The 26,869-nt window shown below is 49.4% G+C and overlaps 16 protein-coding genes across 16 annotated transcripts; 9 read left to right on the top strand and 7 right to left on the bottom strand.

Annotated features, from left to right (window-relative positions):
• Positions 1-360: 360 nt before the first annotated feature.
• Bathy11g01600 (predicted protein) lies at positions 361-1,296 on the top strand (the record flags this gene model as incomplete). Its single annotated transcript, XM_007510348.1, has 1 exon — positions 361-1,296. One exon carries the CDS (start codon positions 361-363, stop codon positions 1,294-1,296), a length of 936 nt encoding a protein of 311 aa, XP_007510410.1.
• A 146-nt stretch (positions 1,297-1,442) lies between these two features.
• On the bottom strand, positions 1,443-2,057 carry Bathy11g01590 (predicted protein; the record flags this gene model as incomplete). Its single annotated transcript, XM_007510288.1, has 1 exon — positions 1,443-2,057. The coding sequence occupies one exon, from the start codon at positions 2,055-2,057 to the stop codon at positions 1,443-1,445; it is 615 nt and encodes a 204-aa protein (XP_007510350.1).
• A 176-nt stretch (positions 2,058-2,233) lies between these two features.
• Positions 2,234-2,971, bottom strand: Bathy11g01580 (the record flags this gene model as incomplete). Its single annotated transcript, XM_007510179.1, has 1 exon — positions 2,234-2,971. One exon carries the CDS (start codon positions 2,969-2,971, stop codon positions 2,234-2,236), a length of 738 nt encoding a protein of 245 aa, XP_007510241.1.
• Positions 2,972-3,226: 255 nt separating this feature from the next.
• On the top strand, positions 3,227-5,161 carry Bathy11g01570 (predicted protein; the record flags this gene model as incomplete). The annotated part of the gene is made up of 1 exon (XM_007510100.1): positions 3,227-5,161. The coding sequence occupies one exon, from the start codon at positions 3,227-3,229 to the stop codon at positions 5,159-5,161; it is 1,935 nt and encodes a 644-aa protein (XP_007510162.1).
• A 158-nt stretch (positions 5,162-5,319) lies between these two features.
• Positions 5,320-5,649, bottom strand: Bathy11g01560 (unnamed protein product; the record flags this gene model as incomplete). The annotated part of the gene is made up of 1 exon (XM_007510173.1): positions 5,320-5,649. One exon carries the CDS (start codon positions 5,647-5,649, stop codon positions 5,320-5,322), a length of 330 nt encoding a protein of 109 aa, XP_007510235.1.
• Positions 5,650-6,152: 503 nt separating this feature from the next.
• Bathy11g01550 (predicted protein) lies at positions 6,153-9,439 on the top strand (the record flags this gene model as incomplete). The annotated part of the gene is made up of 2 exons (XM_007510293.1): positions 6,153-9,366; positions 9,426-9,439. 2 exons carry the CDS (start codon positions 6,153-6,155, stop codon positions 9,437-9,439), a joined length of 3,228 nt encoding a protein of 1,075 aa, XP_007510355.1.
• A 193-nt stretch (positions 9,440-9,632) lies between these two features.
• Bathy11g01540 (unknown protein) lies at positions 9,633-11,690 on the bottom strand (the record flags this gene model as incomplete). Its single annotated transcript, XM_007510295.1, has 1 exon — positions 9,633-11,690. One exon carries the CDS (start codon positions 11,688-11,690, stop codon positions 9,633-9,635), a length of 2,058 nt encoding a protein of 685 aa, XP_007510357.1.
• Positions 11,691-12,199: 509 nt separating this feature from the next.
• Positions 12,200-12,676, bottom strand: Bathy11g01530 (predicted protein; the record flags this gene model as incomplete). The annotated part of the gene is made up of 1 exon (XM_007510115.1): positions 12,200-12,676. The coding sequence occupies one exon, from the start codon at positions 12,674-12,676 to the stop codon at positions 12,200-12,202; it is 477 nt and encodes a 158-aa protein (XP_007510177.1).
• A 424-nt stretch (positions 12,677-13,100) lies between these two features.
• On the top strand, positions 13,101-14,033 carry Bathy11g01520 (unknown protein; the record flags this gene model as incomplete). Its single annotated transcript, XM_007510353.1, has 1 exon — positions 13,101-14,033. The coding sequence occupies one exon, from the start codon at positions 13,101-13,103 to the stop codon at positions 14,031-14,033; it is 933 nt and encodes a 310-aa protein (XP_007510415.1).
• Positions 14,034-14,344: 311 nt separating this feature from the next.
• Bathy11g01510 (predicted protein) lies at positions 14,345-16,264 on the top strand (the record flags this gene model as incomplete). The annotated part of the gene is made up of 1 exon (XM_007510183.1): positions 14,345-16,264. The coding sequence occupies one exon, from the start codon at positions 14,345-14,347 to the stop codon at positions 16,262-16,264; it is 1,920 nt and encodes a 639-aa protein (XP_007510245.1).
• A 201-nt stretch (positions 16,265-16,465) lies between these two features.
• Bathy11g01500 (predicted protein) lies at positions 16,466-17,693 on the top strand (the record flags this gene model as incomplete). The annotated part of the gene is made up of 2 exons (XM_007510006.1): positions 16,466-16,832; positions 16,984-17,693. The coding sequence occupies 2 exons, from the start codon at positions 16,466-16,468 to the stop codon at positions 17,691-17,693; spliced, it is 1,077 nt and encodes a 358-aa protein (XP_007510068.1).
• A 157-nt stretch (positions 17,694-17,850) lies between these two features.
• Positions 17,851-20,607, top strand: Bathy11g01490 (ATP-binding cassette superfamily; the record flags this gene model as incomplete). Its single annotated transcript, XM_007510015.1, has 1 exon — positions 17,851-20,607. One exon carries the CDS (start codon positions 17,851-17,853, stop codon positions 20,605-20,607), a length of 2,757 nt encoding a protein of 918 aa, XP_007510077.1.
• Positions 20,608-20,663: 56 nt separating this feature from the next.
• On the bottom strand, positions 20,664-22,069 carry Bathy11g01480 (unknown protein; the record flags this gene model as incomplete). The annotated part of the gene is made up of 2 exons (XM_007510182.1): positions 20,664-21,499; positions 21,544-22,069. The coding sequence occupies 2 exons, from the start codon at positions 22,067-22,069 to the stop codon at positions 20,664-20,666; spliced, it is 1,362 nt and encodes a 453-aa protein (XP_007510244.1).
• A 1,036-nt stretch (positions 22,070-23,105) lies between these two features.
• Positions 23,106-24,827, top strand: Bathy11g01470 (hypothetical protein; the record flags this gene model as incomplete). Its single annotated transcript, XM_007510341.1, has 1 exon — positions 23,106-24,827. One exon carries the CDS (start codon positions 23,106-23,108, stop codon positions 24,825-24,827), a length of 1,722 nt encoding a protein of 573 aa, XP_007510403.1.
• A 612-nt stretch (positions 24,828-25,439) lies between these two features.
• On the top strand, positions 25,440-25,904 carry Bathy11g01460 (predicted protein; the record flags this gene model as incomplete). Its single annotated transcript, XM_007510095.1, has 1 exon — positions 25,440-25,904. One exon carries the CDS (start codon positions 25,440-25,442, stop codon positions 25,902-25,904), a length of 465 nt encoding a protein of 154 aa, XP_007510157.1.
• An 87-nt stretch (positions 25,905-25,991) lies between these two features.
• Bathy11g01450 (unknown protein) lies at positions 25,992-26,672 on the bottom strand (the record flags this gene model as incomplete). Its single annotated transcript, XM_007510292.1, has 1 exon — positions 25,992-26,672. One exon carries the CDS (start codon positions 26,670-26,672, stop codon positions 25,992-25,994), a length of 681 nt encoding a protein of 226 aa, XP_007510354.1.
• Between the last annotated feature and the right edge of the window lie 197 nt (positions 26,673-26,869).

Raw genomic sequence — 26,869 nt, 5'->3', positions numbered from 1 at the left:
AGGGTACCCTTGAGTGCATAAAGGGTACTCTTTTTTGAGCTTCACACAACCACAAAAAGCAACTTTCTTCTTAAAGCGTAGACTCTCTCTGGATAATCTTTATTCGTTTAATAAAGACTGCAACGCAACAAAAGGAAAACGAACGCGTTCACTTCTTTCGAAGAGAACGAGAACGAATTACGCGCTCTGTGAGGAGGCGCTTCTTTTATTCTATTCTGCGAGGAGACCTTTCTTTGCGGCGAGTATTTATATATATATTTGATATACACATAAAGCAAACACGGAATGAATCGAGACCGCGACGCTTCCCGGTCGGCATTAGCATCATCATCTTCATCATCTTCTTCTTCTTTCGCGACGATGGGTGCAGCAGCGGCACACTCCGCGAACGAGAAGGACGACGGAGGCATATTCTCTCAAATGAAAAAAACATTGGACGGTTCGAGGATGGTCGCCGCCGGTGGCGGCGCCGGGGTCATCGCGAGAACAGCCTCGGCGCCTTTAGATAGAATCAAGCTGTTGTTTCAAGTGCAAGCGATGGCGTCGTCCGGGATCGAAGGCACCGCGTACACCGGAGTCGGGCAAGCGTTCAAGAAAATATACAAAGAGGAAGGGATTTTGTCGTTTTGGAAAGGGAACGGGGTGAACGTCATTCGGGTCGCACCGTATGCCGCGGCGCAGTTGACGTCGAACGATTTTTACAAGAGCAAGTTGCAAGACGAAAACGGCAAGTTAGGGGTGAAGGAAAGACTTCTCGCCGGGGCGATGGCGGGGATGACCGGGACCGCGCTGACGCATCCGTTGGATACGATTAGGTTACGATTAGCTTTACCGAATCATCCGTATAAAGGGATGGTGAATGCATTTTCGGTGGTGTATAGAACGGAAGGCGTGAGAGCGCTGTATAAAGGTTTGATCCCGACGTTGGCCGGGATCGCGCCGTACGCGGCGTGTAACTTTGCCAGTTACGACGTGGCGAAGAAGATGTACTACGGGGACGGGGCGAACATCAAGCAAGATCCAATGGCGAATTTGGTCATCGGTGGAGCCTCGGGAACGTTTAGCGCGACGGTGTGTTACCCGTTGGATACCATTCGAAGACGGATGCAAATGAAAGGTAAAACGTACAACGGGATGGCGGACGCGATGACGACGATCATGCGAGACGAAGGCGCGAGAGGGTTTTTTAGAGGGTGGACGGCAAACACGATGAAAGTCGTGCCGCAAAATAGCATCCGTTTCGTCGCGTACGAGTTGTTGAAGACGTTGTTAGGGTGCGAACAAACGAAAATTTAAATAAATTATACCATCGTCGATCGAAAGGATACTAAATATTGTTATATTATTACACGTAACACTGGTAGAGTCACCTAAATCTCTCTCTACTATTGCTGCTTTGAACAACTCTATTACTACTTGTATTTCCTACTTTCTACTCTAAACTACTCTTTCTCATCTCTCAACGCGTACCGTTCGTCTCTTTCCACCCAACCGCGCTCGCGCATCGGCCACACTTTCGCGAACACGCGACCTCGCAACATCTCCATCGGTACCGCACCGTAATCTCTCGAATCCGTCGAGTTCCCTTCGTTATCCCCTTGCAACCACACGTGTCCATCCGGAACCGTCACGTACTCTTTGTTTTTCTTTGTCTTTTTGTTGATCTCGTCCCACTTCCGATAGCCGCTCCACCCTTCGCCGTCCAAGAACAACTCCTCCGAGTCCTCTCTCCTCTGTCGATGATTCGAAACGTCGCTCGCGCTCGCTTTCTTTTCCACTCTCTCACCTCCCACGGCGACGACGCGTTTACACACCATGTGTTTCGGATTCGTCGGCGACCGAGAGACGACCACGTCGCCTTTCCCGACATCGATTCGTCTGTCCACGAGGACGATATCCCCGAAGCGGTTAAACGTCGGCAACATGCTCGGACCGACGCACGCGGTCACTTCGAAGACGTTTTCGTTGAACACGTGCGCCAGAGAGACGATTTGAACTGCATGTTTCAAAGAGGAGAGGAAAGACCCGGTTTTGGTCGCAAACGCGGTGGTGGTCATCTTTATCGTGTGGTTCTCTATCTCACGCGCAAATTTGTGCGTTTTGTGTCGATTTTCGGGAACTTTGTGAAATGTGCTGTAAAACGCGAGACACGCGAAAGCGCGAGTAAAAGTTCGTTTGATTCGTTGAGTATGTGATGTATATGTATGTGTTTACAGAGGACTGTGAAAGAGAGCTAATGTTGAGTGCGCATGTGGTACTTTAAACCACTCAATTGACGATATCTCTTCTCGCACACATCGCATTCAAACGGTTTCTCGTTCGTGTGAATACGCATGTGCTGTGTCAAACTACCAGATTGACGAAAACGCTTCTCGCACACATCGCATTCAAACGGTTTCTCGTTCGTGTGAATACGCATGTGCGTTTGCAAATTACAAGAATGACGAAAACGCATCTCGCACACATCACACTCGTACGGTTTCTCCTTCGTGTGAATACGCTTGTGCTGTGTCAAACCACCAGATGTACGAAAAGCTTTATCGCACACATCACATTCATACGGTTTCTCGTTCGTGTGAATACGCACGTGGTCTTGCAAATGACCAGATTGACTAAAACGCTTCTCGCACACATCACATTCATACGGTTTGTCTTTCGTGTGAGTACGCATGTGTCTGGCCAAGTAGGATGGATATCGAAACACCTTCTCGCAAACATCGCACTCGTGCCCTCTCTTTCTCTTCGTTCCTTTCCTAACAGTTATCTCTTCTTCGTCTTCTTCGTCTTCGTCCTCTTCTCCTTCTTCTTCTTCTTTTTGTATCTGATGATGATTCGCCTCGTTGAAATCATCGTCCTCGTCAGGAATCCTCGAACACAACACCAAATTTGGTTCTTCTTTCTCTCCCTTCAAAACCGTCCTCGCGTTCACCGCTCTTTTCGGATGTGGATTCTTTCTTCGTCTGCTGCTCATCAGTATTCTTTCGTGACGTTTCGTTTTGAGATGTTGTTCTTCATGCGCGCGCTTTCGATTCGTCTCTAATAAAAATTGAGACGTTTTTCAGGAATGAGATTTGCTTTCTTTTTTGTTTGACCAAAACTGTTTGCTTTGCACAACAATTAAATTTTATCCATCGTATCTTTCCTTCTCTCGAGTTTTCCCTCATTTTAAGAACACTTATTACTTCTCTCTCTGAACGCTCTCTCTCTCGTTTTAAAAAAGCATCAAATGGGGGTCGGTCTCGCAAAACGCATTTCCTCCTCCTGTGCATTCTCTCGTCACGTTTCGCGTAAAAGTTCGTCTCGAACAACAACTTTATCATCATCGAAGAAAAAAGTGCGCAAAATTTTCATCGAAAAACGACGGAGACGGTTTTCAGCGTCGTCGATATCCGTTTCGACGACGACGAGGATGATGATTGAAGGAATGGAAAATTTGACCACCTCAGACATCCATCAACAGATGTCCCACATCTTCGACGTCGCCACCGGCGTGGGGCTTCCGTGCACCGTCCAGAACTGCGGCGATATGATTTACCGGTCGACGTTAGATCCGGAATTACGAAGGGAGTTGAAACCTTTGTTCACCGCGCAAGGCGCGGCGCTGTTATCGACCTTGTTCATTTTCCTCTCCATCACGCCCGGGGCGTTACCTGGGTACGTGGAATACTACGTCGTGCAACCGATACAAGATCGAATGCGGAAAAAGTACAGTTTGGAGGATTTTACGTTGGGGACGAAACTCGGCCAAGGCGGATTCGGGGTGGTGTATTTCGCGACGAATAACGAAACGGGAGAGCCGTACGTGTTGAAAAGAGCGGACGATTACGGGGAAGCGGAGGAGTGGATGAACCGAAGGATGCAGATCGCGGCGTGGAACGCGTGCGCGCCGTACGTTGGGTCGTGGCAAGGCGAGCCGTCGAAGCCTGGGGCGTACCCGCCGTTGTGGTTGGCGTGGAAGTACGAAGGCGGGAGGACGTTGTTTGAGTTTATGAAGGAGAAGGACTTTCCGTATAACTTGGAGCCGTATTTGTTTCCGGACGAGGAGAGTTATCCGAGAACGTTAGCAGTTGGAGATCCGGAGAGAACGGCGGCGACGATCAGGGCGATAATGAGTCAGTGCTTGGATTTGTTGGTGCAAATGCACGGGACCGGGATTGTTCACAGAGACGTCAAGCCGGAGAATTTAATTTTCGACGAAAACACGCAGCGGTTCAAGTTGATTGATTTTGGAGGGAGCGCGGATTTACGTTTCGGCGTAAACTACGTGCCAAAACAATTCATATTCGACCCGAGATATGCGGCGCCGGAACAGTACATCATGAGCACGCAAACGCCCGAGGCGCCGTTTCCGCCAATCGCTTTGGCGCTTTCGCCGGTGTTGTGGCAGTTGAATTTACCGGATAGATTCGACATGTATTCGTTAGGGATTATGTATTTACAATTATGTTTTAAGAGTTTACGCACGGATGCCGGCGTGCAAAAGTTACGAAAAGATTTAACCGCGAGTAACGAATCGCTGAGCGCATGGAGACGCGCGAATGAAGCGAAGATTAGAGACCCGGAGGCGTGGGCGATTTTAGACGCGAACGACCAAGCCGGTTGGGAGTTTGCCAGATTGTTGACGAAAAAGATTCCAAGACGACGAATATCCGCCATGACTTCGAAATTCGACCGGTTTATGCTAAACCGACCGTCTCTTTTGAAGAAAATCGATCGATTGATTCCGTTCCCGACGGGACAGGAAGTGAACGCAGACGGTACCTTGGCGTACGATTCGTTCGGTTCGTGGTTACTTTTCCGAGTCGCGCGAAGCGGCACGGACGAGAGCGGAGGGTTCACCGAAGCGCAATTGAGAGAGTTCGAAGAAGACGGCAACCCGGAAAATCTCGAAGATGCGAAGCAGTATCTCGGGATGGTCGCGAGCGAAGAGTTGCAAAAATACGGCGTGAGCAAAGCGTTTCGAACGATTTCAAACAAAGACAAGGAAATCGTCAAAGTGAAAAGCGCGAGCGTGTCGTACGAGGAAGGGGAAGAAGGGTTTTTCGACGAAGACGAAGACGAAGAGATCGTCGCGGGGGAAAAGATTAGCAATAGCAGCAGTAACAAAGCTAAAGGTGGAGTAGGAGGTTTGCTCGGAAACTTTTTCTCCTCCAAGCGATAAAAGTAAACTTGGACGACGACGACGACGATCCTCATCGTTCATCCTGCGTGTACTTGTTTTGGAGTAGTTTGTTTATATACCTAGAAAATATTTTTGTAATAGCAACACGAAACGCAGCTAACATGAGAGAGTAATAAAGAAGAAGAAGTTTAAACTTCTTAGTAATCGGCGAGCACGCCGCCTTCTTCGCACTTAATCTTCGCGCTCGCGTCGATGATCGCCTTCTTCGTTTTCCCGCCGCAAGGATCGAAGGGCGCGCCGAGCTCTTCGGTACACTTTTTCAAAACGTTTTCGATGAGTCCATCGACGCCCCCGGTGCACGGCACTTTCACGTTCGCCACCTGCGGGTTCGCCGCCGAAGACGTTATCGCTTTCACGCACATGTCGCCGCACAAACCGTCCGGATCTTCCAGGCATTGCATCGCGAGTTGCTCCAACTGCGCCGGATCTGTTATAAAAGAGAGAGAGAGAGAAACACGTGTTAACATTTCACGCCGTTCCTGCGGATAGGTTCATCGAGAACCAATCAAATCCGTCCTCCGTGGTTGGTCGGGAACATCTCGAGAACGTTGTTGACACATAAGTCTTGGACGACAAAAAAAAACCACGCACCAAAACTCGGACACTGGTATTCCGCCGCGATCTCGCGCAGTTGGAAGAGAAACCCGAAAAGAACGGCGACGAAGACACATTTGATGAAGTTTGTGTTGAACGCTTTGGACATTGTTGTTGTTGTTGTTATTCGTAGTAGTATTCGAGAGAGCGCGAGATCTTTTTACTAATGAAGTCTTTATGCATCTCACATGCGTCTTGTGTATTTTCAACGCTTTTTTGCTTTTTTTCTTTTCTTTTCTTGGACAGTTGATTGGAATTCTTGATATTTTACTCCGCAACAACTCATCTCACTCGCGCTTTGTTTCTTCTCTCGCGTCGTCTCGTTTGGAAAGCAAAACCTGTTGGTGTTGGTGTTTATATCGACGGAAGAAGAAGTATGAATTCTTTCAATGCGTTAAACAAAACGTTGCACCAAATCTACGACGTCGTCGACGAGCCGTCGAAAGCGAAAGAATGCGTCTCCTTGTGCTCGAAAGCCTCGAAGCAGTTCCCATCCGTCTCGCTGTTTTCGTGCGTGAAAGCTTTAGCGATGCTCCGCGTGAGCGAGGAAGAGGAGACTGCGTTCGAGGAGGCGACGAGAGCGTGCGTGACGGTGATGAAAAGGATCGATGAGGAGGAAAATCTGGAAACCGATTTCGGTCCGACAGTCGCGCAAAGTTTACGAGTGTTGAGCATTTTTTACAAGTCCATCGGGGACGAGGAGAACGAATATTTGGTCGTTCAGAAACAACACGAGAAAGATCCGGGGAATTGCGACATTCTCGAGGAATTACAAAACGTGATGGTAAAGAAGTGGGATTTGGAAAAAGCGAAGACGTACGCGGTGAAGTTGCAACGGTTGAAGCCGCATACCGGGACGGGAGGGACGCGCGCCGCGGCGACGATGAGTTTAGCGATTGGGATGCAAAAGAAAACGTGGCGCGGAGAGGAGAGGGAGGAGGAAGACGGAGAAAGGCACATCGTTGCGAGCGAGGAGGAGAAAGAAAAGGAGAGAAAGAAGAAGAAGAAGTTGTCCGGAGAGTTGGGGAAGGCGATGTTTCAGAGGATGTATAAAAGCTTGAAGACGAGCGAGTACGATAATCAAGAGAGGGATTTGACGAGCGAGAACGCGAGGGCGTACGTGACGGCATTAATGTGCGCGGACGTTGGGTTTGAAGAGGATGAAGAGGATGAGGATATTTATAGTAGTGATAGTATTAGTAACGATAGTAAGAGGAGACGGAGAGAGTACCCGAAAGGCGACGCGAATAGAAAAATAGCCGTCGCGTTTCTCGAGAGCGAGGTTGGTCAAAAATGTTTCGCGAAAAGTTCACCTTTGGAACGGTTGCGTTTGCTCGCAGACTTATACGCGTCCTTAGATGACGCAAAATTAAAAGCGTTTCAGTATAACGTGGATATTATTGACCTCGCACCGGACGATTGGATTGCTATCGTAAACGCCATCGAATTACTCGCCGAGCTCGAAGACGGAAAAGAAGGGAACGTAGACGACGCAATCGCGCACCTCGCAAAGCTAGGCCTCAGTGAAGATAGTAGTAGTAGTAGTGATAGTAGAACGATGGCGTTTGCATTTGCGTTAAGAGCCAAGTCAGAAGCGAACGGCGGTGCGAAAGTCGTAGGCAGAGGACCGTACCTCGCCGTTCTCGAAGCCGCGCGTCAAAATCTCTCTCGAAAGAAGAACGTCAAGAACGCACAAATACTTTTTGAATCAATAGCCGAGTATGTCGACGCCTTTGCATCGTGGACGAGTTGTGCGAGAGAGCTTCGCACCTTTATGCAAGCGCTCATGGACTGTGGCAACGCTGAGGCGATTCAGGGCTGTCGGGAAAGATTAGCGAAACGCAGAGACGTCGCCGCTGCTTCTTTGGATGCGTATTATGACAAAAATGATGATGATGATGATGACAAAGAACTGAAGAAGAAAGACGCGATGGACGCGTTACGAGTTGAAGCAGCGTGTCGTGTCCTCATAGCGGATATTTCGAGGGATGAGATAGATACCGCTTGGGTGACCAAGCAAAAGAATTGTTATTCGCCGCCGCTGGTTTACAAAGATTGCTCTGGCCAAAATCGCGCAAGAATTTTCATGGAACGATTTGAAAAGTGCGAAACACTCGTCGAATCGCTCGATTCGCGAGAGTGGACACCGCGAGATGTTCTTGGAGTTTACGCCACGCACGCACTGGTCGCCGAAGCGGCTTCGTGCTTAAATTTGAAACCAAGCCGCTCCGCGCTCAAATCTGAAATCATCGAATGCCATTCACGAGCTGTAATGTTTCTCGTGTGCGCGAAAGCGCTCTCAAAACGAGTTTTGCAGCGTTCAAAACATAACGCGGAGGCATTGTTCGACGAAATAGCTTCGAGCTGTCTGCTTGGCGCGTCGCGGTCCATGCTCGATACGTTTGCGTTTCTGGATGCCAAAAATATACAAATGGCGAGTTTATTCCATCACGTCGTTCCCGCGCTCGATGGCAACAGCGTGAGTATGGAAAAGTTTCACGAAATTCGCTTAAAGTGCGAGAGTTTACAACAACAATCAGATGTCGACATTGGAGAATCATTCGCCAAGGCTTTGCGATACGAGGCGTTCGATAAAGCGTTGGAATTTACGAGGTTTCGCGATACGTTGAAGCGTTCGTTCGCGTTTAGTCAAATGGACGCGATTAGCTCAAAATTTCGGTCGATATATCTGCACGATATGGGTCTAATCGAACACGCTGGTCTCGATGTTGATATAACAGACAAAGAAGAGTTTAATCTGAAAGTGAAGAAGAGATTCGACCACGTAACGAAGCAGTTTGCTGTGGCATCGCAAAATTGCTCAAACGGCATACTTTGCATCGGGAACGGGGACGTAGAGGAACAGCACGAAATGAACATGCTGTATCTGTGGAAAAACCTTTGCTTTACATACACGGACGATGCGACGGGAACGAACAGTTCGTGGTTACCTCCGCACTTAAGCGCACCAGCGCTCGCGGCGCCTTCGTGGTTTCTAGCACAGAATTCTTGCGCTACGAATAATGCGTCGTACAGGGACGAGTGGACGAGAAATCATCTACTCGAATCCCTCGCGTATTTCTCGGTTGCATCTCTGGGTTCGTGTGAAGAAAACACCGCCGAGCGACGAAAACAGACGATTCGCGAGATGTTCGAACACCGCGTGGGAAAAAATTCAGCCTCGGGGCGAGAAGCAAAAGAGGAGGATGGAGAAGCCTCTTCATCGTGGACGCGAACGAACGTGTTTGCGTTCAACGAAACGTTCATCCAAGCAATCATCCGAAATACATCAGCTACGAGCACATTCGATGCCATTTCACGCATCGTTATTGGTTGCTCGCGTCATCTCTCGGAAGATATACGCGCGATCGCATCCAATAAGCATTTGCCAAACTCCATAAAATTCGCTCTGGACGGTATCGTCCCTACGACGTCGTACGTAGCATCGCACGTGTTGACCGTTTCGTGCAACGCTTTACTTTTAATGATTGAAGGTAAGATTTTTGAGAGCGCGGATAAAAACGAGCTGAAGCAGTCGCTTAAACCCGTAATTGACGCGATGGATGGTTTACTTTTGGCGGTGCGAGAAGGTGCGATTGACGTTTTGAAAAAATGTAACGAGAACGAAGACGACGCGCGCGCCGGAGAGTTTTGCGCGACTAACTCGTCTATATTTATTCCGGGAATCACCGCCGAGTTGACGCAAAAAATTGCGACAGAGTTGAGAACAAATCATTTAGAGAGTTTCGAGATTGCAGCTAAACGCATCGAGTTTTTGCGAACCGAGTTTGTATTGTTCGGTTTTAGTACCGATTAATCAGAATGTTTTTTCAAGAACCTCGACACGAGGGAAAGATCAAAGATGCAAATCTTTGCATCCTAGAAAATGACTAATGATATTCGACACCACGACGTTCGCTAAGCCTTTACAGCTGTATCCTGATCCTCTTCTATTTTCCCAGCTTCGCCACGGGCATCCCCAATGTTCACCGTCGTAGTTATAATCCGACGGCAACGCCGCCGTCAAACTTTCGTAATCGACGATGTACACCTCATCCGCCAACATCTTTTCGTTCTCTCGAAGCATCTTCTTTGCTATTTGGTTCAACAGTTGTCTTCGTTCGTGCGTACCGTACAAGTTCGGCGGTACATTCGCGTCTGTACCGCTCTCGATGCCGTGCCATCTCGTCGTACCGACGTCCGTGTGGGCTTGTCCGCTGTTTCCCGCGCTACACGTTCGCATCGATTCCGAGGACGATCCGTTCGGGCACATGCTATCACCGGGTCCGCTGCTCGATTTATATTGTCTCGTCGGTGCAGTCACCCACACTAAACGCTTCAACCGAACCTGTTCGCTCTCGTTGCTCGTTTCGCGGTATCTCACCACGGTTTCTACGAAAGTTTTCATCTTCTCTCTAAACTTTTCAATCGAATACCTCGCGGCGTCGTTCGCGCCTTGTAGAATCACCACGTTTTCGAATTTCACGTTTGCCGTGCGTTTGTGGTTATGAATTTCGTCGAATAGGTTTTTGTTCACCATATCTATGCCGTGAAAATCGCTGTGATCGTTCTGCGCGCGAAGTAAATCTAACCTTCCGTAAACTTTTCTGGCGTCTAAATCGTGTCTCGTAGGCCAAAAATATTCCGTCTTGTTCAAATGTTGCAGAAACGCCTCGTATACGTGTCCTAAAGTACTCTCGCCGGCAAACTTAACCGGTCCAACTTTTTCTAAGCATCTATTCAATTTCAATCCTGATACGTGTTTAATTTTGCACCCGTAATACCGCCACTCTAAAGCGTCTTCTTCGCTTTGCGTTCGGTACATTTTCTTGGAAAACACCCACCTTCCGGCGCCGTCGCCGTTTGTACAAAAAGGAATCTTCGAACCTTCCCGCTTCCAAGCGAGTTCCTCTGATGGATTCTCGTGACGCTCATTATACGCTTCCATCTTGTACCACCCGTGCGTCGATTCGTCTTCTTTGGTATTCTTATAGGATTTGGTAAATCCCGCGGCGTCTTCCAACACGTTCTCGCCTGCGCCTACATCCTCCTCCATGTTTTCGCTCACGAAATAGTCCTTCTCGTCCACGTATACTTTCCCCGGAAACGTCCTCCTAATATTATACACGATTGGCCCATCGCACGGCGGACAATTATTTGCCTTTGCCATTAAATTCTCCGGAAACGGCTTCTCTTTCACCGGATCTTGGAGGCCTTCGCCGTCCACGTGCAACAACCACACTTTCGCCCGAATACCTCGATACTGTTCGCCTTCCCTCGGGACGATCGCTTCCACTGGAAACTCCCCGCACACCTTCTCCCCACTCTCTTCCTCTCTCTCCTCAAAAATCGGCGAATTCACGGGCCCGAACAACGCGTCCGACGTCTCGAATGCCACTCTTACCGAGTCGCCGCACGACCACTCAAAGCCGCCTTTATCGTCGTCCTTCATTTTCTTACGAACCGTCAATCGCGCGGACATCTTCTTGTACCCTTCATATTCTGCACTGTTTTCCATATTCACGTCGAGTAAACACATCTCCCGAACGAAAAAGAGGTTTTCGATTGAAACGCACCCGAACCCGTTCGACTCGTCCTCTCCTTGACCTTTTGGTCGTAGGGGTTGAGGACGGTTTCTCCCGCCTTTAAAACGCATCATTTCCGAACGGTTGTTTTCATCACCACCAACACCATCGTCATCGTCGTCGTCGACTGAACGTTTCTTCGTCGTTTTCATCGTCTCCTCCTTCGTTTCCTTTCCCTTTCCGGAACGTAGTGAGAGTTCTTTTCGTCGGGGAAACTTCGTAAACACGAAATCGAGTTCCACGCGAGAGACGAACAGACCGCACAAGGAGGCGACGGCGAGCCAAAGGAAAGCAATCGCCAGCGACCGTTTCGTCGACACGAGTGCCATTCTGATGTTGCTCTCTCTCTCTCAGTCTCTCTCGCTCGCTCTCTCGTTCAATAAAAAGGACTCCGAAGCATATTGTTTTTAATGGAGCAGAGAGAGCAAGTAATTGACTTACAAAGTGAATACGAGACGAGACGCAAACGCGAGACGATATAGACCGCCTTTTTCAGCTCGTTATTACGATTCCTTCTCTCTCTCGTTTTCTTCATGTTGTGTGGTTGTTTTTAATGGAGTATACGAGAGAGAGAGAGCAATTAATTGAATTACAACAAAGTAGAGTCAAAGCGAATACGAATCGAGACTCGCTGCGGGAGATGATATGTGCTATAGTACACACGCAGATTTTAGCCAATTTCTACTCGTTATTACGATTCCTTCTCTCGTCGTTTTCGTCTCGTCGTCGTGTTACCACCACCACTTCTTCTTCTTCTCTGTTCGGATCTATCTCTGGACCACTCCTCTCTTCCTCTCCGTCCCGAATATTGCGTTGTTTCGCCTCTCTAATCCGCTCGTTACGATGATTCCTTCTCTTTCGTTTCCGTTTCCGTCCTGTGACCACCACCGTTCCCTTCGTCCAGTTTCTTTTCTTTTTCTTCTTTGTTTTCTTTAGTCTCTTCTTCTCTTGGATCTCTGGACCATTCCTCTTCCTCCATCCCGAACTGCGTTTTCCCTAACTGCTCTTTCGCCCTGACCAATTTACTCTGCACGTAAAACGAGACCCCTTCGTTCTTACGAAACATCGTTTGAAACTTCTGTAGCATTTCATCTTTCGTCGCGTGTTCGGTTACATCGAGGACTTTCCTCGCCTCTTCGATCGGCATCATCGCGCTCAGAGACGACTTTGACTTGTTCACCGCCTCTTTCGCCGTTTCCGCGGTGACGCCGGATTTCCGCGCATTTTCCAACGCTTTTTGCCACGCTTGTGACATCGCTCGGAAGACCGCGCCGGAACCCATCACCAGGAGGTTTGCCAGGATGCGAGATGCCATGTTTTACTACCGCGTGTTCGTGTGAGCTCGTCTAATGCGACATTAAATGGTTTGAATTCTCTTTCCAATCGTGCTTTCCAATGGGGATAAAGTGGAAAAAAGACGTGAGTTTTTAGGCAAAAATTGCGAGAAATGACCAACTTTGACGCTTTCTAGATGTACATTAAAGATGGTAAAAAGAAACGATAGACATATCGGTGATACGTGCGGAAGAGATCTCTCGATTCATCGTATTTATTTGTGATTTCCGTTCGAATTGATCTCTCGAGAGGTCTTCAAAGTTGGCCAAATGAGCGAATTGATGTGTTTTTGGAAGTGCTCAAATTTCGTCATTTTACATGTGAGATGTGTTGAGATATAAACACGTGAAGAAGACAAAGAATACGAGAAGAAGCAATACGAGAGAGAGACGATTCTACACGAGATGACGGACAAAAGTAGTTCTCGTGAAAAGAAACGGACGTTTTTATCCCTGCTCTCGTCAAAGAACAACATAAACGAGAAGAAAAAGTCAACGGTGTGGGGACCGCTTTGGGATTCCCCGACGAGGAGGATTAAGAAACAGAAGGAAGAAGAAGAAGGGAGAAAACCAACCAATACTATATCAGATTTCGCTCTGACGACACCACCAAACGAACCAGAAGCGAGAGACAGGAACAACCTTGCAATGGAGGAGAAAAACGCCGAGGATGCGAGCAGTGGTAAAAGAAGCTTCTTGGAAGCCTCTTTGGGCGGATTCCACGCAAACGCGACGGGAGACGAAGACGACGAAAAAGAAGAAGAAACAATGAAGGATGAGACGATGACGATGGCAAAAGAAGAGCAACAAAACGGCGGCGCGAGACCGGCGGCGGTTGGTGAAAAAGTTGGTGAACTTTTGCTCTCGAGAACGCTCGCCTCGAAACCACCGATGAAAGGTTTCGCCTTTCTTAAATCGAGCGAGTTTGAGCAGTTTAAAGAGAACTACTGGCAGCGGCAAAAAGAGATGAAGAAGAAAACAAAACACGCGTCGATGATTCCACGGGGACCACAACCACCGCCGCCGCTCGAGGAGAATATTAAGAAGAAGACAAACGTTCCTAAAAGGAGGACGACGGCGGCATTATCAAACGATGACGACGTCCACCAAAATTCGCCGCCCGTTGTTCTTCGTGGCCACGTGTACTCTGTAGTCGTACCCTCTGCGCCGTCGTCTGAATCGTCGTCGTCGCTAGCAACTCGCGAGGACCAAAACAGAAGACGAAGAAGAAGCTTCCTCGTCAAGTTGGAAGCGCAGTTTGGGGACGATGGACAAAAATGGCAGGCGTTGGAAGCGTACGTGTCCCCGTCCTCGTACTCGTCCGAGGAAAGCGAATAATATTAGTGATAAAAAGAAGAACGGCACTGAGTAGTAATAATAACAGTAGTTCATATCGGTAGAATTGTAATAAATAGACGCGCAGCATGTATGCTAATCATCATAAAGCGACATCAAAATCATCGCGCGGAGCGTTCTTCTTGGAGATATTCAACCATCACGTTGGACAAATATTCCTCATTAGTATTCTTAAGAAAAAGCGCAGAACATAAAGAAGAGGATATAAAAGAAGAGACGATTGAGAGACGAGGAGAATACCACGTTTCTCAGAGAGGATATTTGCCACCAATACTACTACTAATACCGCTTTAATGGCGAATACTACTACTACGAATCCGTTTGGTTCGATCGAGCGAGAAAACGACGAGAACGAGGAACGACGAGCGGGAGAGGAAGCGTTTAACTCCTTCAACGAAATCGAGTTGAATAACGCGACGAACAACAACACGCCTCCTCCTTTTTCCGCGACGACGACTTCATTGAGAGACCGAATGATGATGACGACGACGACGGAAGAAGAAGAATCAGAAGGCGCAGAGAGGATATTCGTGGGGCAGTCGAATATTAGCGTAAACGAATACACGGTGGAACAAGCGATCGATTACATCGGTTTCGGTAAATTTCAGATGGTATTCTTAGCCGTGACCGGTCTTTCGTGGTTATGCGACGCGATGGAGATGATGTTGTTATCGTTCATAGGCCCCGCGGCGAGGTGCGAGTGGCGGTTAACGACGACGCAGGCGTCGAGTTTGACGAGTTTCGTATTCCTCGGGATGGGTTTCGGAGCGCCGAGTTTTGGGATGTTCGCGGATAGGAAAGGAAGGTTGTTCTCGTTGAGGTGTTCGACAGGGTTGACGTTGTTAGCCGGGGTTGGGTCTGCGCTCGCGCCGACTTTCAGTGCGTTGTGTTTTGCCAGAATGGTCGTCGGCTTTGGGTTAGGAGGCGTTCCGGTGGCGTATAACTTGTGCGCGGAGTTTTTACCGAGTAAGAAGAGAGGCGTGTATTTGTCGTCGTTGGAGTTTTTTTGGTCGTTCGGGAGCATGGTTTCGGCATTGTTGGCGTGGACGATTTTGCCGAAGAGTTCGTGGAGGACTTTGTTAGGCGCGACGGTGTCGCCGTTGATTTTGTTGGGCGTTTTGTTGGTGTGGATGCCAGATTCGCCGATGTATTTAGCGAGTAAAGGGAAGATGGAAGAGGCGGAGAGGACGTTGCGATTCATAGCCAAAATGAATAGGAAACCTTTGCCGGTTGGAGTGTTGAAAGTCCAGGAGAAAGATAAAGGGAAACGAGAGGAGTGGTTGGATAGACGGTTGTCGATGGATGAAGAGAGCCATGCGACAGAAACCGCCGCCGGAGCGTCTTCTCCTCGTCCTCCCCAAAGGGAAATGACCAGTTTACAAGGCAACATGTACACGGACGACGAGTATTCTCTCTCGTTCTTCTCGTCCATGAAAGGGTACGTGTGGAACCGCACGCCGGTAAAAATACAACGCCTGTTAGTCCCAAAATTTCGAAAGACGACGATGAGTTTGTGGTTCCTCTTCTTCTCCGTGGCGTTTTTGTATTACGGTCTGGTCTTGCTGACGACGACTTTGAAACTGATGGACGACGACAGCGGAGGCGCGAGAAAAAACTTAGACCCGTCCACGGTCGTTTGTCTCGCGCATAATTCCCCCGACCTCACCAACGCGGATTACCGCGATATCACGTTATCTGCGTTCTCTGAGCTTCCCGGCATGATCTCGGCGATGGTGTGCATCGACACGCTCGGTCGTAAAAAATCCATGATTTTAGGCTTTGTCGTCGCCGCGGTCTGTTTCATACCGATCATGCAATCCGCAAAACGCGACGTCATCACCGCTTTCTTAGCCATCGCACGTTCCTCCTCCATGGCTGCCTTCACCGTCCTCTTCGCCTACTGCTCCGAGGTCTACCCCACGCAAATCCGAGGCACCGGCGTCGGCGTCTCCAACACCTTCAGCCGATTTGCGGGCATGATTGTCCCGCTCTTCGCCGTCGACCTCGTTCGCAACGGCGCCGAAGAATTCGTCTTGTTTTTGTTCGGTTTCATAGCCATAGTGTCCGCCTTTGTCGTCTCTCGATTAGAACGCGAGACGAAAGGACAACATTTAGACGCCAGCACGGAAACCGAAGAAGAGAGTTTTGCGAGTAAAGAATCAGAAAGCGCGGGCGTGGAACTGAGCGAGCGAACACCGCAAATAGCAGAATAGCGTAATAAGCTACCACTTTAGACGTCAATCGTTGTGGTATACTCGCGTGCTCTCGCACGCGCTCGCACTACTACGCATCGTCCGCGACTACCATTTTCCTCATACTAAAACACCTTAGAGGGAAACACACACACAAAACTCTCACGCGTTCTTCATTCTCACGACGTACACGACGACAACGCGAATAAATACACATAAAAAATGGGCGAACGTAAAGTCCTCAACAAATACATCCCTCCCGACTTCGACCCCGCGAAAGTCCCGCGAGGAAAACGCCCCGCCGACGGCCAAATCAAAGTACGAATGATGCTTCCGATGAGCATCTGCTGCCAAACCTGCGGGAACTTCATAAGCAAAGGGACGAAGTTTAACAGCCGAAAAGAAGACGCGAAAGGAGAAACGTACCTAGGGTTACGGATATTTCGATTCTATTTTCGATGTCCGAGATGTAGCGGAGAAATTGCGATGAAAACAGACCCGGAAAGGAGCGATTACGTAGGTACGAGTGATGCGTTTGCGTTTGAGTGTCGTTTGAATGGTGTCTCGCTCGAATCCGCTCGCGAACGCAGTAAAGGCGGAAACGGGTCGAGCGGATTTTCGCGAACATCTTTCGTTTTCTCTTTTTAATCTCTCTCGCTCTTTCTCTCTCTCTGTGTCATCCCGTTTTACTGACCGTTCTTATTATTATATCATTATTACTATCATTACGACAACAACAGTTGAATCCGGCGCGTCTCGAAACTACGAGCCGTGGAAAGGCGAGGAAACCGCGAACGAGTTGAAAGAACGCGAACGACAAGAAGCGGAGGAAGGGGACGAGATGAAAAAGCTGGAAAACAAGACGAAAGCGTCGAAGAGGGAGATGGATTTGAACGCGGCTTTGGACGAGATGAAATCGTTGAGCGCGAGGCACGCGAGGATGGATTTCGACGGCGTCGTCGCAAATGTGGCGAAGATGGGTGAGCGAGAGCGGGAGAAGAGAGAGATGGAGGAGGAGATGCGCGCGAAGAAAATGTACGAGATGGCGGTAAAAGAGAGTAAAGCGAGAGAGGAGAAGAAGCAACAACAGAAACAAAGAGAAAGAGGAGAAGATGCGCGTACTAATACTAATAACGATACTAAAAGCGCCGACGACAAAGGAGAACACAAAAAATTAGAAGACATTTACAGCGAAGACGAGGAAGAAAAAGAAGCGAGAGACGCGGAAGAAGCGAGGCTTCGACGGCGCAAAATCATCGAAGACGTCGGCGAAGAACACGGAACGAAGAAAACCTTCGAAAAGGAGACGACGAAGACGAAGAAAAAGCTGGCGATACAACGCGTCGTCGCGACATCCGCGGATGCGAACGTAGAAAAAGAAGAACCAAAAGCGCCGGTGGTACCACCGAGCGCTTTACTCGCGCAACACTACTCTAGCTCTAGCGAATAACGATACCACTAAAGAGAATACTCATACTCTGACGCTCTTCGCGTCGACGTCGCGTAAAATGTTCCTTTTTGCTCTTTCTCGTCGCAACGAACTTTTCCTCACAAACGAACCCTCACGCGCGTGACTCACAGAGACACATACAGAGAGACACGTAAAGATGTCCTCCTCCCAACGCGGACGAAGTCCTACGCATCATCACAGCAGCAGCAACACAAATAACGCGTTAGAGTGGTGGGATTTACGCGCTAAAGTCGAAAACAGCGCGACATCGTCCACGGGGACCCCGAACGTCGTCTTGGACCAAATCTCCGGTTCGCAGCGCGCGGGGCGGTTACTCGCCGTCCTCGGGCCGTCTGGGTCCGGGAAAACGACGTTTTTGAACGCTTTGAGTGGACGTCTGCACGAAAACACCGGGTTAAACGACCACGCGAATTCGACGAAGTTTGTGTTCAACGGTGACGTGCTTTTAAACGGCGAGCTCGTGGGACAAGCGAGGAAGCGTTCGAAGACGTCGAAGACGCTCAGCGGCGATACGGGTCAACATCGGACAAATGTAATCTCGTACGTGGAACAAGATCCGAAATTTTTCAGCAACATGACCGTGCGTGAAACGTTAACGTTGGACTGTCGATTACGGGATTGTCGATTGACGAAACGAGAGTGCGCGTCGATGGTCGAGACCGTTCTGAACAGGTACGGATTGACGAGTTGCGCGGATACTTTAGTCGGCGGGGATACAGGCGGGAAGGAAGTGAGAGGGATATCGGGAGGCGAGAAAAGACGGTTGAGCATAGCGTGCGAAACGGCGTTCAGTTTTGGTAGTTTTGTAGCAGATGGTGAGCGGAAAGAACAACATCGACATCATCATCAGTTGGTCGTGTGCGACGAGCCGACGTCGGGTTTGGATGCGTTTTCCGCCGATCGCGTGGTCTCCCAATTAGCCGGTCTCGCGGTTGAACGAAACGCGGTTGTCGTGTGTTCTTTGCATCAACCTCGATCGGCGAGTTGGTCGAGAGCGCACGATGTCATGCTCTTGGCGAATGGAGGGAGAGTCGCGTATCACGGTCCGGTATCGAAATGTATACCGTATTTTACGAGCATCGGGTACGAGTGTCCGGCGAATTACAACCCGGCGGAGTTTCTCATCGACCTGGTATCCATTGTGACCGATTGCGGGGTGGAAGCGTGCGAGAATTCAATAGATAGAGTAGACGATATATGCAGGACGTGGCGAAGACAAAAACCGTTCGTCGATAGACAATCGATACAAGCCGAGTACGAGGAAACGAAGGCGTCGGAGAGGAACATGTTCGATCCGAAGAGAAATCAGAAACAGAGGACGCTGATGACGTACCAGGATTTCCACAACATGATGCACGACCACACGCTGACGAGAGCGGAAACGACGATTACGCAGGAAAATGGTGCGCCGTTATCGTTTCGTGATTTCGAAAAAACGTTCGCGAAACCGTTGGAGACGTACGCGAGTAAGAAAAATAGTACGGCTGATAACGGTACCGACACGGCGAATAATGGGATCGAGAAAAGCAGATTTAGCGAAGAAAAAGATGACGACGAACGCGATGACGACGACGGCTATAAAACCGCATCGACGATACCGATGAAAAGAAATGAACAGAGCGACAACGATGAAAACGACGACGAAAATTTGAATGAATTCGAGAAAACGAGGAAGAAGATTCTTTCGCGTTCCGGAAGCGCGGAGGATGTGCACTTGGAAAAGAAAGACAACAAAAATAACAATCAAAGCGCTACTACTGCTGCACCGACGACAAACGCTGCTACCAAAGCCGGCGGGCCTTTAAAACAGTTCGTAAGACAGGTCTCGACGACCATACGCTCCAAAGTCACCAAAAGTGCCTCCGAGACGTCGGCGAATACGACGACGACTGAGTTTGAAATCTACGACGCAAATGGAGGCCGAAATTTTGCCTCGTTCGGTTCGACGCCGCCGTCGCCGTTTCAGCAATTTCAACTGCTCGTCGGTCGAAGCTGGAAGCAAACGCGTCGCGAGATGTGGGTCAACGGCGTACGACTCGTCGCCTCTGTTGGGCTCGCGACCGCGTTCGGGTCGTGTAATTTTCGAATCTCCAAGCACCCGTCGACGGTAAAACGACGGGTGAGCGTTTTGATGCAAAGTTGCATCAACAACGGCATGTTAGCGTTGTGCCGCACGTTGAACAACTTCCCTCGCGAACGTTTAGTCGTGCGACGCGAAATGCGAAGAAACGTCGGCGGGTACCATCCCGGCGCGTATTTTTTTGCAAAGTTATTAGTCGAAACGCCAATCGATATGCTCTTCCCAGTCGCGTTTGGTATGATTGTTTCGCCGATGGTCGGTTTGAATCCCGCCGGGAGACAAAAGTTCGTTTCTGCGTTAGCTTTACACGCGGCGAGTTCTGCGGCGTTAGGTTTGGCCGTTTCCGCGATTGCGCCAACCTCGGAAACCGCGTTAGCGGTCGGGCCGTGTTTCATGGTTCTGTCAATCATGCTCGGCGACGCGACCGGCGCTTTCGGTGAAGTTCCGCAAGCGTTGAAACCGTTGAGCAACTTGTCCGTGGTCAAATGGTCCTTCGAAGGCGTCTTAGCGTCTGAATTCGAAAATTTGACCTTTGATAAGAACGACGTCGAAACGGATTCGTCCAAACAACTTCGTTTGCGCGCGGAAAAGAAGAAGCGCGAGAAATCATCGCATTCGATCGTATACGACGCCACGAAATGGGCGACGAGCAAGTTAGAGTCCATCGGCCCCGAGCGCGGAGAAGATGTTTTGGAAGAGTTTGGGTTGAAAGCGAAAGGTCAAGCGAGGGATGCCGCGAAAGGACAGTTTGCGGTCTTTTTATTCAACGTCGCGTTAGCCTTCACCGCGTTGACGTTGAAGGAGAAACAGTGATAATAGAACAACACATATAGTAAGTTTATTCTGAACTCATCTGAAAAGTTACATTGCTAAGTTCGCATTTTTGCTAACGCTGCTATCGCCTTGTCGAAATTCTCGCCATTCATGCAAAACTGTTTGATTCCCTCAATCAAGCTTTCCGGCACGTTTGTAATCATCGCGTGCGCGCCTTTCTTCCGCAACTCCAACGCCGTCTCTAAATCGTCCGCCACCCAACTCTCCACCCACGCGTTGCTCTCTTTCACCACTTTCGAATACCAACTCTCGTCGAATTTCGCGCTCGGTAACAACCCGTGAATTTTCATCCTCTCCAAATTCTCTTTGGTGAACTTCTCCGTCTCCCAGTGAGAGGCGTCCACGTCTCTCAACGCCCACGTCGTTTTAATTCTATCTTCGCTCTTTGGAAACGAACTCTCCAACGCTTTTTGTATGTTTTTACTCGCGTCACTTTCTGGGTCAGTGACGTAATAACTCACCGCGTCCACCACGTTCGCTTTCTTCGCGTATTCGTTCACCAACACCACGTTCTCTACGTTCAACGCGTCGCCTTTTAAATCCACGCCGAAGAACATCCCGTCGATGCCGACAGGTCGCTTCGCGTTGCTACTCATACCACCAACGTTCTTCCCGAACTCTTGCGCCAACCACGTCGTTTTCCTAGACACGCCTTTCCATCCTACCGGCGATGATGATCCAGTCTTTCTCTGTAAAACCGTCGACGTCGCGAAGTGCTCGATCAAATATTTCAACGAAACAAACGACCGCTCGTCCGCCCCTAACGCTCGCGCCTCTTTCAAAGTCACCTCTTTCGCGTCTTTTTGAATCCTATCGAACAGTCTCTGCGGATGCGCCGCTAATAAAGCGCCGTCTTTCAACTGCACCGCGTCTGTTTTATTAGTATCGCGAATAAAAGGAGAAAATGTCAGTCACATGTTGTCTCGGACGTGTAAACGAACGCGCTCGATCGATCCACCGAGTATTTAAGAGGAAATACACACCCACACACGATGAGCGCATCCAAGAGGAGAAGAAACCGACTCGTGAGAACGTATACCGAGACGAAACGACGAAAAGAAGAGGAAAGCAAAGCACGCGATACCGCACCGATATCGTAGTTTTTCACTTCAAATCCATCCCTCAAGTAATCCAAAGCGTCTTTTCCCCCGGATGTCACGCGCGGTTGTGCGGTCAACAACTGGTGACTCGCGACTTGTGGAAACGTCCTCGCGCACCTTATGGCGCGTCGATCCGGTTTTTCTCCGTTTAAAGTAAAAAATGATGCGTTACGCTGCGTAAACGTGAGAAGTAAAACGAGCGTAAACGCGGAGACGAAAAGCGCGATCGCTCGCAAAGGAGGCGGAGGACGGTTTATGTTCACCCCGAACTTGGCGAGGAATAAGAGCACTTTCACCAAAAAAGGCGTCTGCTTGAACAACTTTTTCGATGGTTTCGGCATTATCCCGCGCGCATGGCTCTTTTCGTCTCGTGAAACGCACGTTTTGGTGGCGTTCTCGCGCGGAGTTTGACTTGTACTTTGTGAAGGATTTCCCGAAAGTGTTGAAGTGGAGCGTCTGTTACGCGAAACGCGCCGACGCGACATTTTTCCATTCTATACACGTCTACTACGCATCTAAAACCTTATTGCGCTCTCGTTTTGCTAATCTAAGCTACTTTTCTTAATCTAAAACGGCTCGGATCTTTTCGGCGGCGTCTTCCCGTAGTACTGCCTTTTCATCAACCGCTCGATGTGACATTTTTCCATTCTACACGTCTACTATACGCATCTAAAACCGTATTGCACTCTCGTTTTGCGGCTAAGTAAGCTCATTCTCTTTCTAAAACGGCTCGGATCTTTTCGGCGGCGTCTTCCCGTAGTACTGCCTTTTCATCAACCGCTCGTGGTAACTCCTCGCCTCTTCGTTCGAGAGCTTCCCGTCGTTCACGCGCGCGCCTTTCGATTCCACGTGTATCTTTTCTGTGTTCACTAACTCCCCGCGTCGGAGCACGAATGTCGTCGATATTGCGCTTTCTTTAACTCTTTCTCGTTGTCTTTCTCGCGCGCGAAGTTCTCTCGTCGTCGCTCCGCTCGCTCTCGCCTTGAGGAACCCAACTTTCCCGAGGAGGAATTTCACGATCTCATCTTCCACTTTTCTCGCGCTCAAAACTTCGTCATTCTCACTTTTTACGTTCTCGGACGAGAGGTGGTGGTAATATTGGTTTCGTATCGTTCGTTTAAGCTCTTCGGAGCGTTCGCGGTGTTCTGAAATCGTCCTCGAATTCCTCTTGGAGAGCCAGAGGAACTCCCGGAACACTCTGTGCGAAGTCGTCGAGGAGAAGAGAAGAAAGAGGTATTCCGTGAGCTTTCGCGCGAAAAAAACGAAGGGAATCGAGAGAATAACGAGAGATGAAGGCGTGCAAAGAGTTTAGGGGAGAAAAATGCGCGCACCTGCGCGCGAGCGCGAGCTCTTTGCGCATCACGTTTCGTCCGCGTAATGAAGCATTTCCCCGAGAAATGCTCCACTTTTATCTCACGCTTTGCGCGGTTTTTGAAGACAACGACGACGAAGAGAATGACGGCCGTTCCGGACGCGCACGCGAACAACGCGAAACTGCTCTCGTTTCTGTTCGCGTTGCTCGCTCTGATCGTGCTTTTACTCGCAGCTTCAAAGACGACAAACACGACGAAAGATGTCGAAAATGAGGACGAGAACGGCGCTTTACTCAAGCGCTCGGATGCGAGCGCGTTGCTCAAAAACGTACCCGAAAATGACGATATGCGTAAGAAAACGTACTGCGCGAAAGTCGCCAACGTTGGCGAGTGGTTTTTCGGCGAAACCGCGTGCGAATACGCACAGATGGAGATGGATTTTGCGCACTCTTTTGATGCCTGTGATGAGGGTGATGAGGCAAGTGGTTGGTGGTTCGAGCGAAGGCGGAGAAGAGCGAGAAGGAAAGAAGCGAAAGCGTGGGTCCCGGACGAAGGGTTAATGGACGCGTGCCAGTTTTTTAGGTTTGCGTCTGCGACGATTCAGACGAGTAGGAGTAGTTTTAGTAGTAGTAGTACGAGCGTAGCGATCGATACCGACGCGACGGCGACGGCGGTCGAGGTTGCGAAAGAAGCGCGAGAAGAAGAAGAAGAAGAAGTTAAAGAAGAAGTTCGAGATGAAAACGCGGAAAACGATTTCGCGATTCAACGAATGATGCGCGGAAGAGATGCGCTGTTCGTTGGAGATAGTCAAGTTCGTCACGTGTACGCGGCGTTTTTGCGCCTCGCGGCCATCGGCGACGCGCACGAGGCGCACTTGCATCCGCTGCAACGGCCGAAGAAATTGAAAAATTCGCCCTTCAATCGGAAGTATCGCGCGTACGCGGCGAAAATCGCTCGGAAATCGAAAGGAGACGTCGTAAACGGAGAGGAAGTTTTAGAGGAAGAAAACATCGAAGCCGAGGTCGTTGGTGATATTCCGGGTGATAAGCGCGCGAAAACGGATCCACTTAAACACCGAAACTGGACGTTTGCTATTCAAGGCGGCGGCGTCGCGCACTTCGTCTGGGCGCCGGAAGCCCGAGACGTGGTCGAGGTCGTCAAAGAGCGCTTACTCTTAGACTCCGACGGCGAATCGACCAAAGACTCGAAGTTTGCCTCCCCGGACTTCCTCGTCGCCGGCGTCGGGTTGTGGCACATGCTTCACGAAGCCGATGCGAACGATTTCCAACGCCAAATCGCCGAAGTTAAAGCGCTGTTAGACGACATCGATTTCAAAACCACCGTGCCGTTTTGGTTGACCGTGAGTAAACCGGGCCCGTCGCACTTGATGAACTCAGTCAAAAAACAAACCCACTTAACCGAGGACAGTTGGGCCTCGTACCGCGAAGCGACCGAAAAAGAGTTCTCCGACGACGTCTCGCAAACATTAGCCATCGATTTCGGCGCTTTAACAGAAAAATGTGGCCCCAAATGTTCCGTGGACGGCGTCCACGTGGACGAAACCGCCTACGACGCCGCCGCGCAAATCCTCCTCAACGCCTTGGCTTCGTTATGGGACGTGAAAATCCCAAACTTTCGATTCAGCAGCAAAAGGAATCAAAGCCGAAAAAGTTCATCGAATTCGCAAGAAAAGGACGACAACAACTCTCTCGTCGTCGTCGATCCGGAGGAGGATTCGGAGTACGAGCCTCTCGATTTCAAAGAGCCGTCCGAAAAACTAGAATAGATAGTCAGTCGCGTGTGTAGTATTTTGCCTCTTTTTCAAGGAGGTTTTTTCCTCAAACGAAACCCTCTGAAACGCCTTACAATTCACACGAACAAACGAACACATAAACGCCTTTCCTTCTTTCGCTTTCTACTTCAAGGAAAGAGAGAGAGAGAACGAAACGCTTCGACACTTTTTTACGCGCACCAAAGCCCGAACGATCTCTTCTTCTTCGACGACGAGGGAAAGGCGCTGATTTGGGGACATTTTTAGCCGATTTCAATACACGTATACGAGATATCAAATCGCATCATGGGCCGAGAAGACTTGCACAAAAACATGGAGGATACCTTCAGCGATAAGGAAATCTTCCAAGCGGGCGATTTGTCCGCGTACGACTGTACGTTTTTGTTAATTAAATATATGTCGTGTTGGTGTTGGTCGCGTTGGAAAATTTCGATTCGTTTGTTCTTCTTCTTCTTCGCAACGAGAGAAGACCTTTGAGTAGAAAGAGTATTCGCGCTGACATTTTTTAATCCTCTCTCTTATATTCTTCTTAATCTTCTTACAGCGTTTGTGGACAACGTGTTCTTTTACCGCGACCGCACCGGGTGGGCGCGAGGTCCGTGTAACATGGAGTGCATGCGCAAGTGCTGGGTGAACGACGTCATCGACGAGCACACGTTGACGTGGTGCAACGGCTTATCGGAGTTTTTACCGATTCGAAACGTTCGGGGTTTGCAAAGACACATCGAGAATCCAGCGACGAAGCTGCATAAATTTTTCGTGAGAACGTTCGTACGAACGGAGAAGATGCTGGACGAAGCGAGAGCGAAGCACGTGGAGGAAGGGAGAAGTCAAGGCGCGAAAGGGTCGATGGATAAGGCGCAAATCCAGCAGTCGTGGGAGGAGAGAGTCAATTTCGCCAAGAGACGCGCGTTGGAGAGGAGGAAAGAGATGTTGGAGAAGCACGGGAAGGAGAACTTGGACGAGGTGGTGGACGTGAGAACGAAGAAGTTCATGGGGATACCGCATAGTTGGTTGAAGAAGAAGGACGAAGAAGAGTCGCGCGAGGACGACGGATTGGATAGAAAGTAATTGATTTTTTTCATCGTATAATTTTACAACAAGTACTACTACAGTTTACAAACACGAGGACGCGTGAAAATAAACGCAAGCGCTAGTCTACTTACTCGCATCATCGCGACTACTACTACGACTATCATCGCTATTATTACTTTTTCCAAACAACCCCCCAAACATACCGACGAGCTTTTGAAACGTCGGAGAACTCACCGTGCGACTTCTCGCGTCGTCTTTCAACCAAGCGTTCTCGGGAGGGTGCAACACGCCATTCGGTCGTCCAATCTCTCCCACCCCGTACTTTGAATTCCCCAAAACACTTTCTCCGTCCGACGACGAATTCATCACGGACCCTAAAAACGATAACCCAAACACGAACGGAAACGCCAAGACCAACCCGAACGAGGTCGCGCTCACGTGCGAAGGCGAGCGCGCTCGAGCGTAGTAATACCTCGCCGCGCTCGCGTTTCTCGCCATCCTCTGATGATGATGATGATGATGATCGTAACGACCGCCACCAAACTCGTCGTTACTATAATGCATCATATTTCTCTCCGCAATCATCGCTAAGCACTCGTCTCGGGCGTGCGAGATGGCTTGAAAATTCCTCGTCGTCGCAAAACTACTACTACTGCTGCTACTGTTACTACTCTTCGCATGCATCGTCATCATCACGTCCGGGTGTGAACTTTTCGCGAGTCGTTTAAACGCGTCGTCGACTTCCCTCGCGGTGGAGGATTCGCAAACGCCGAGGATTTCAAACGGGTTTTTTTGTTTCTCCATCTCTTTTCGTTCTCTCGTATTCTCTGGATTTGAGTATACGTTTCGGGGAAAAGATATCTCACTCGGTGTGACGTACGAAACCGCGCGCAACAATAAAAGTGTACCTCTATGTGTTCCTCACACAAACAACCATCCTTGACACATATATCTTCCCTCTGAACGCGCTTTATGAGAATCGCATCATTAAAGCGACAAAA

This window comes from Bathycoccus prasinos (assembly GCF_002220235.1).
Source record: "Bathycoccus prasinos genomic : Chromosome_11".
Lineage (NCBI taxonomy): Eukaryota > Viridiplantae > Chlorophyta > Mamiellophyceae > Mamiellales > Bathycoccaceae > Bathycoccus > Bathycoccus prasinos.
Note: the sequence above shows the minus strand (reverse complement) of the source record. Positions and strands in the feature narration are given on the sequence as shown.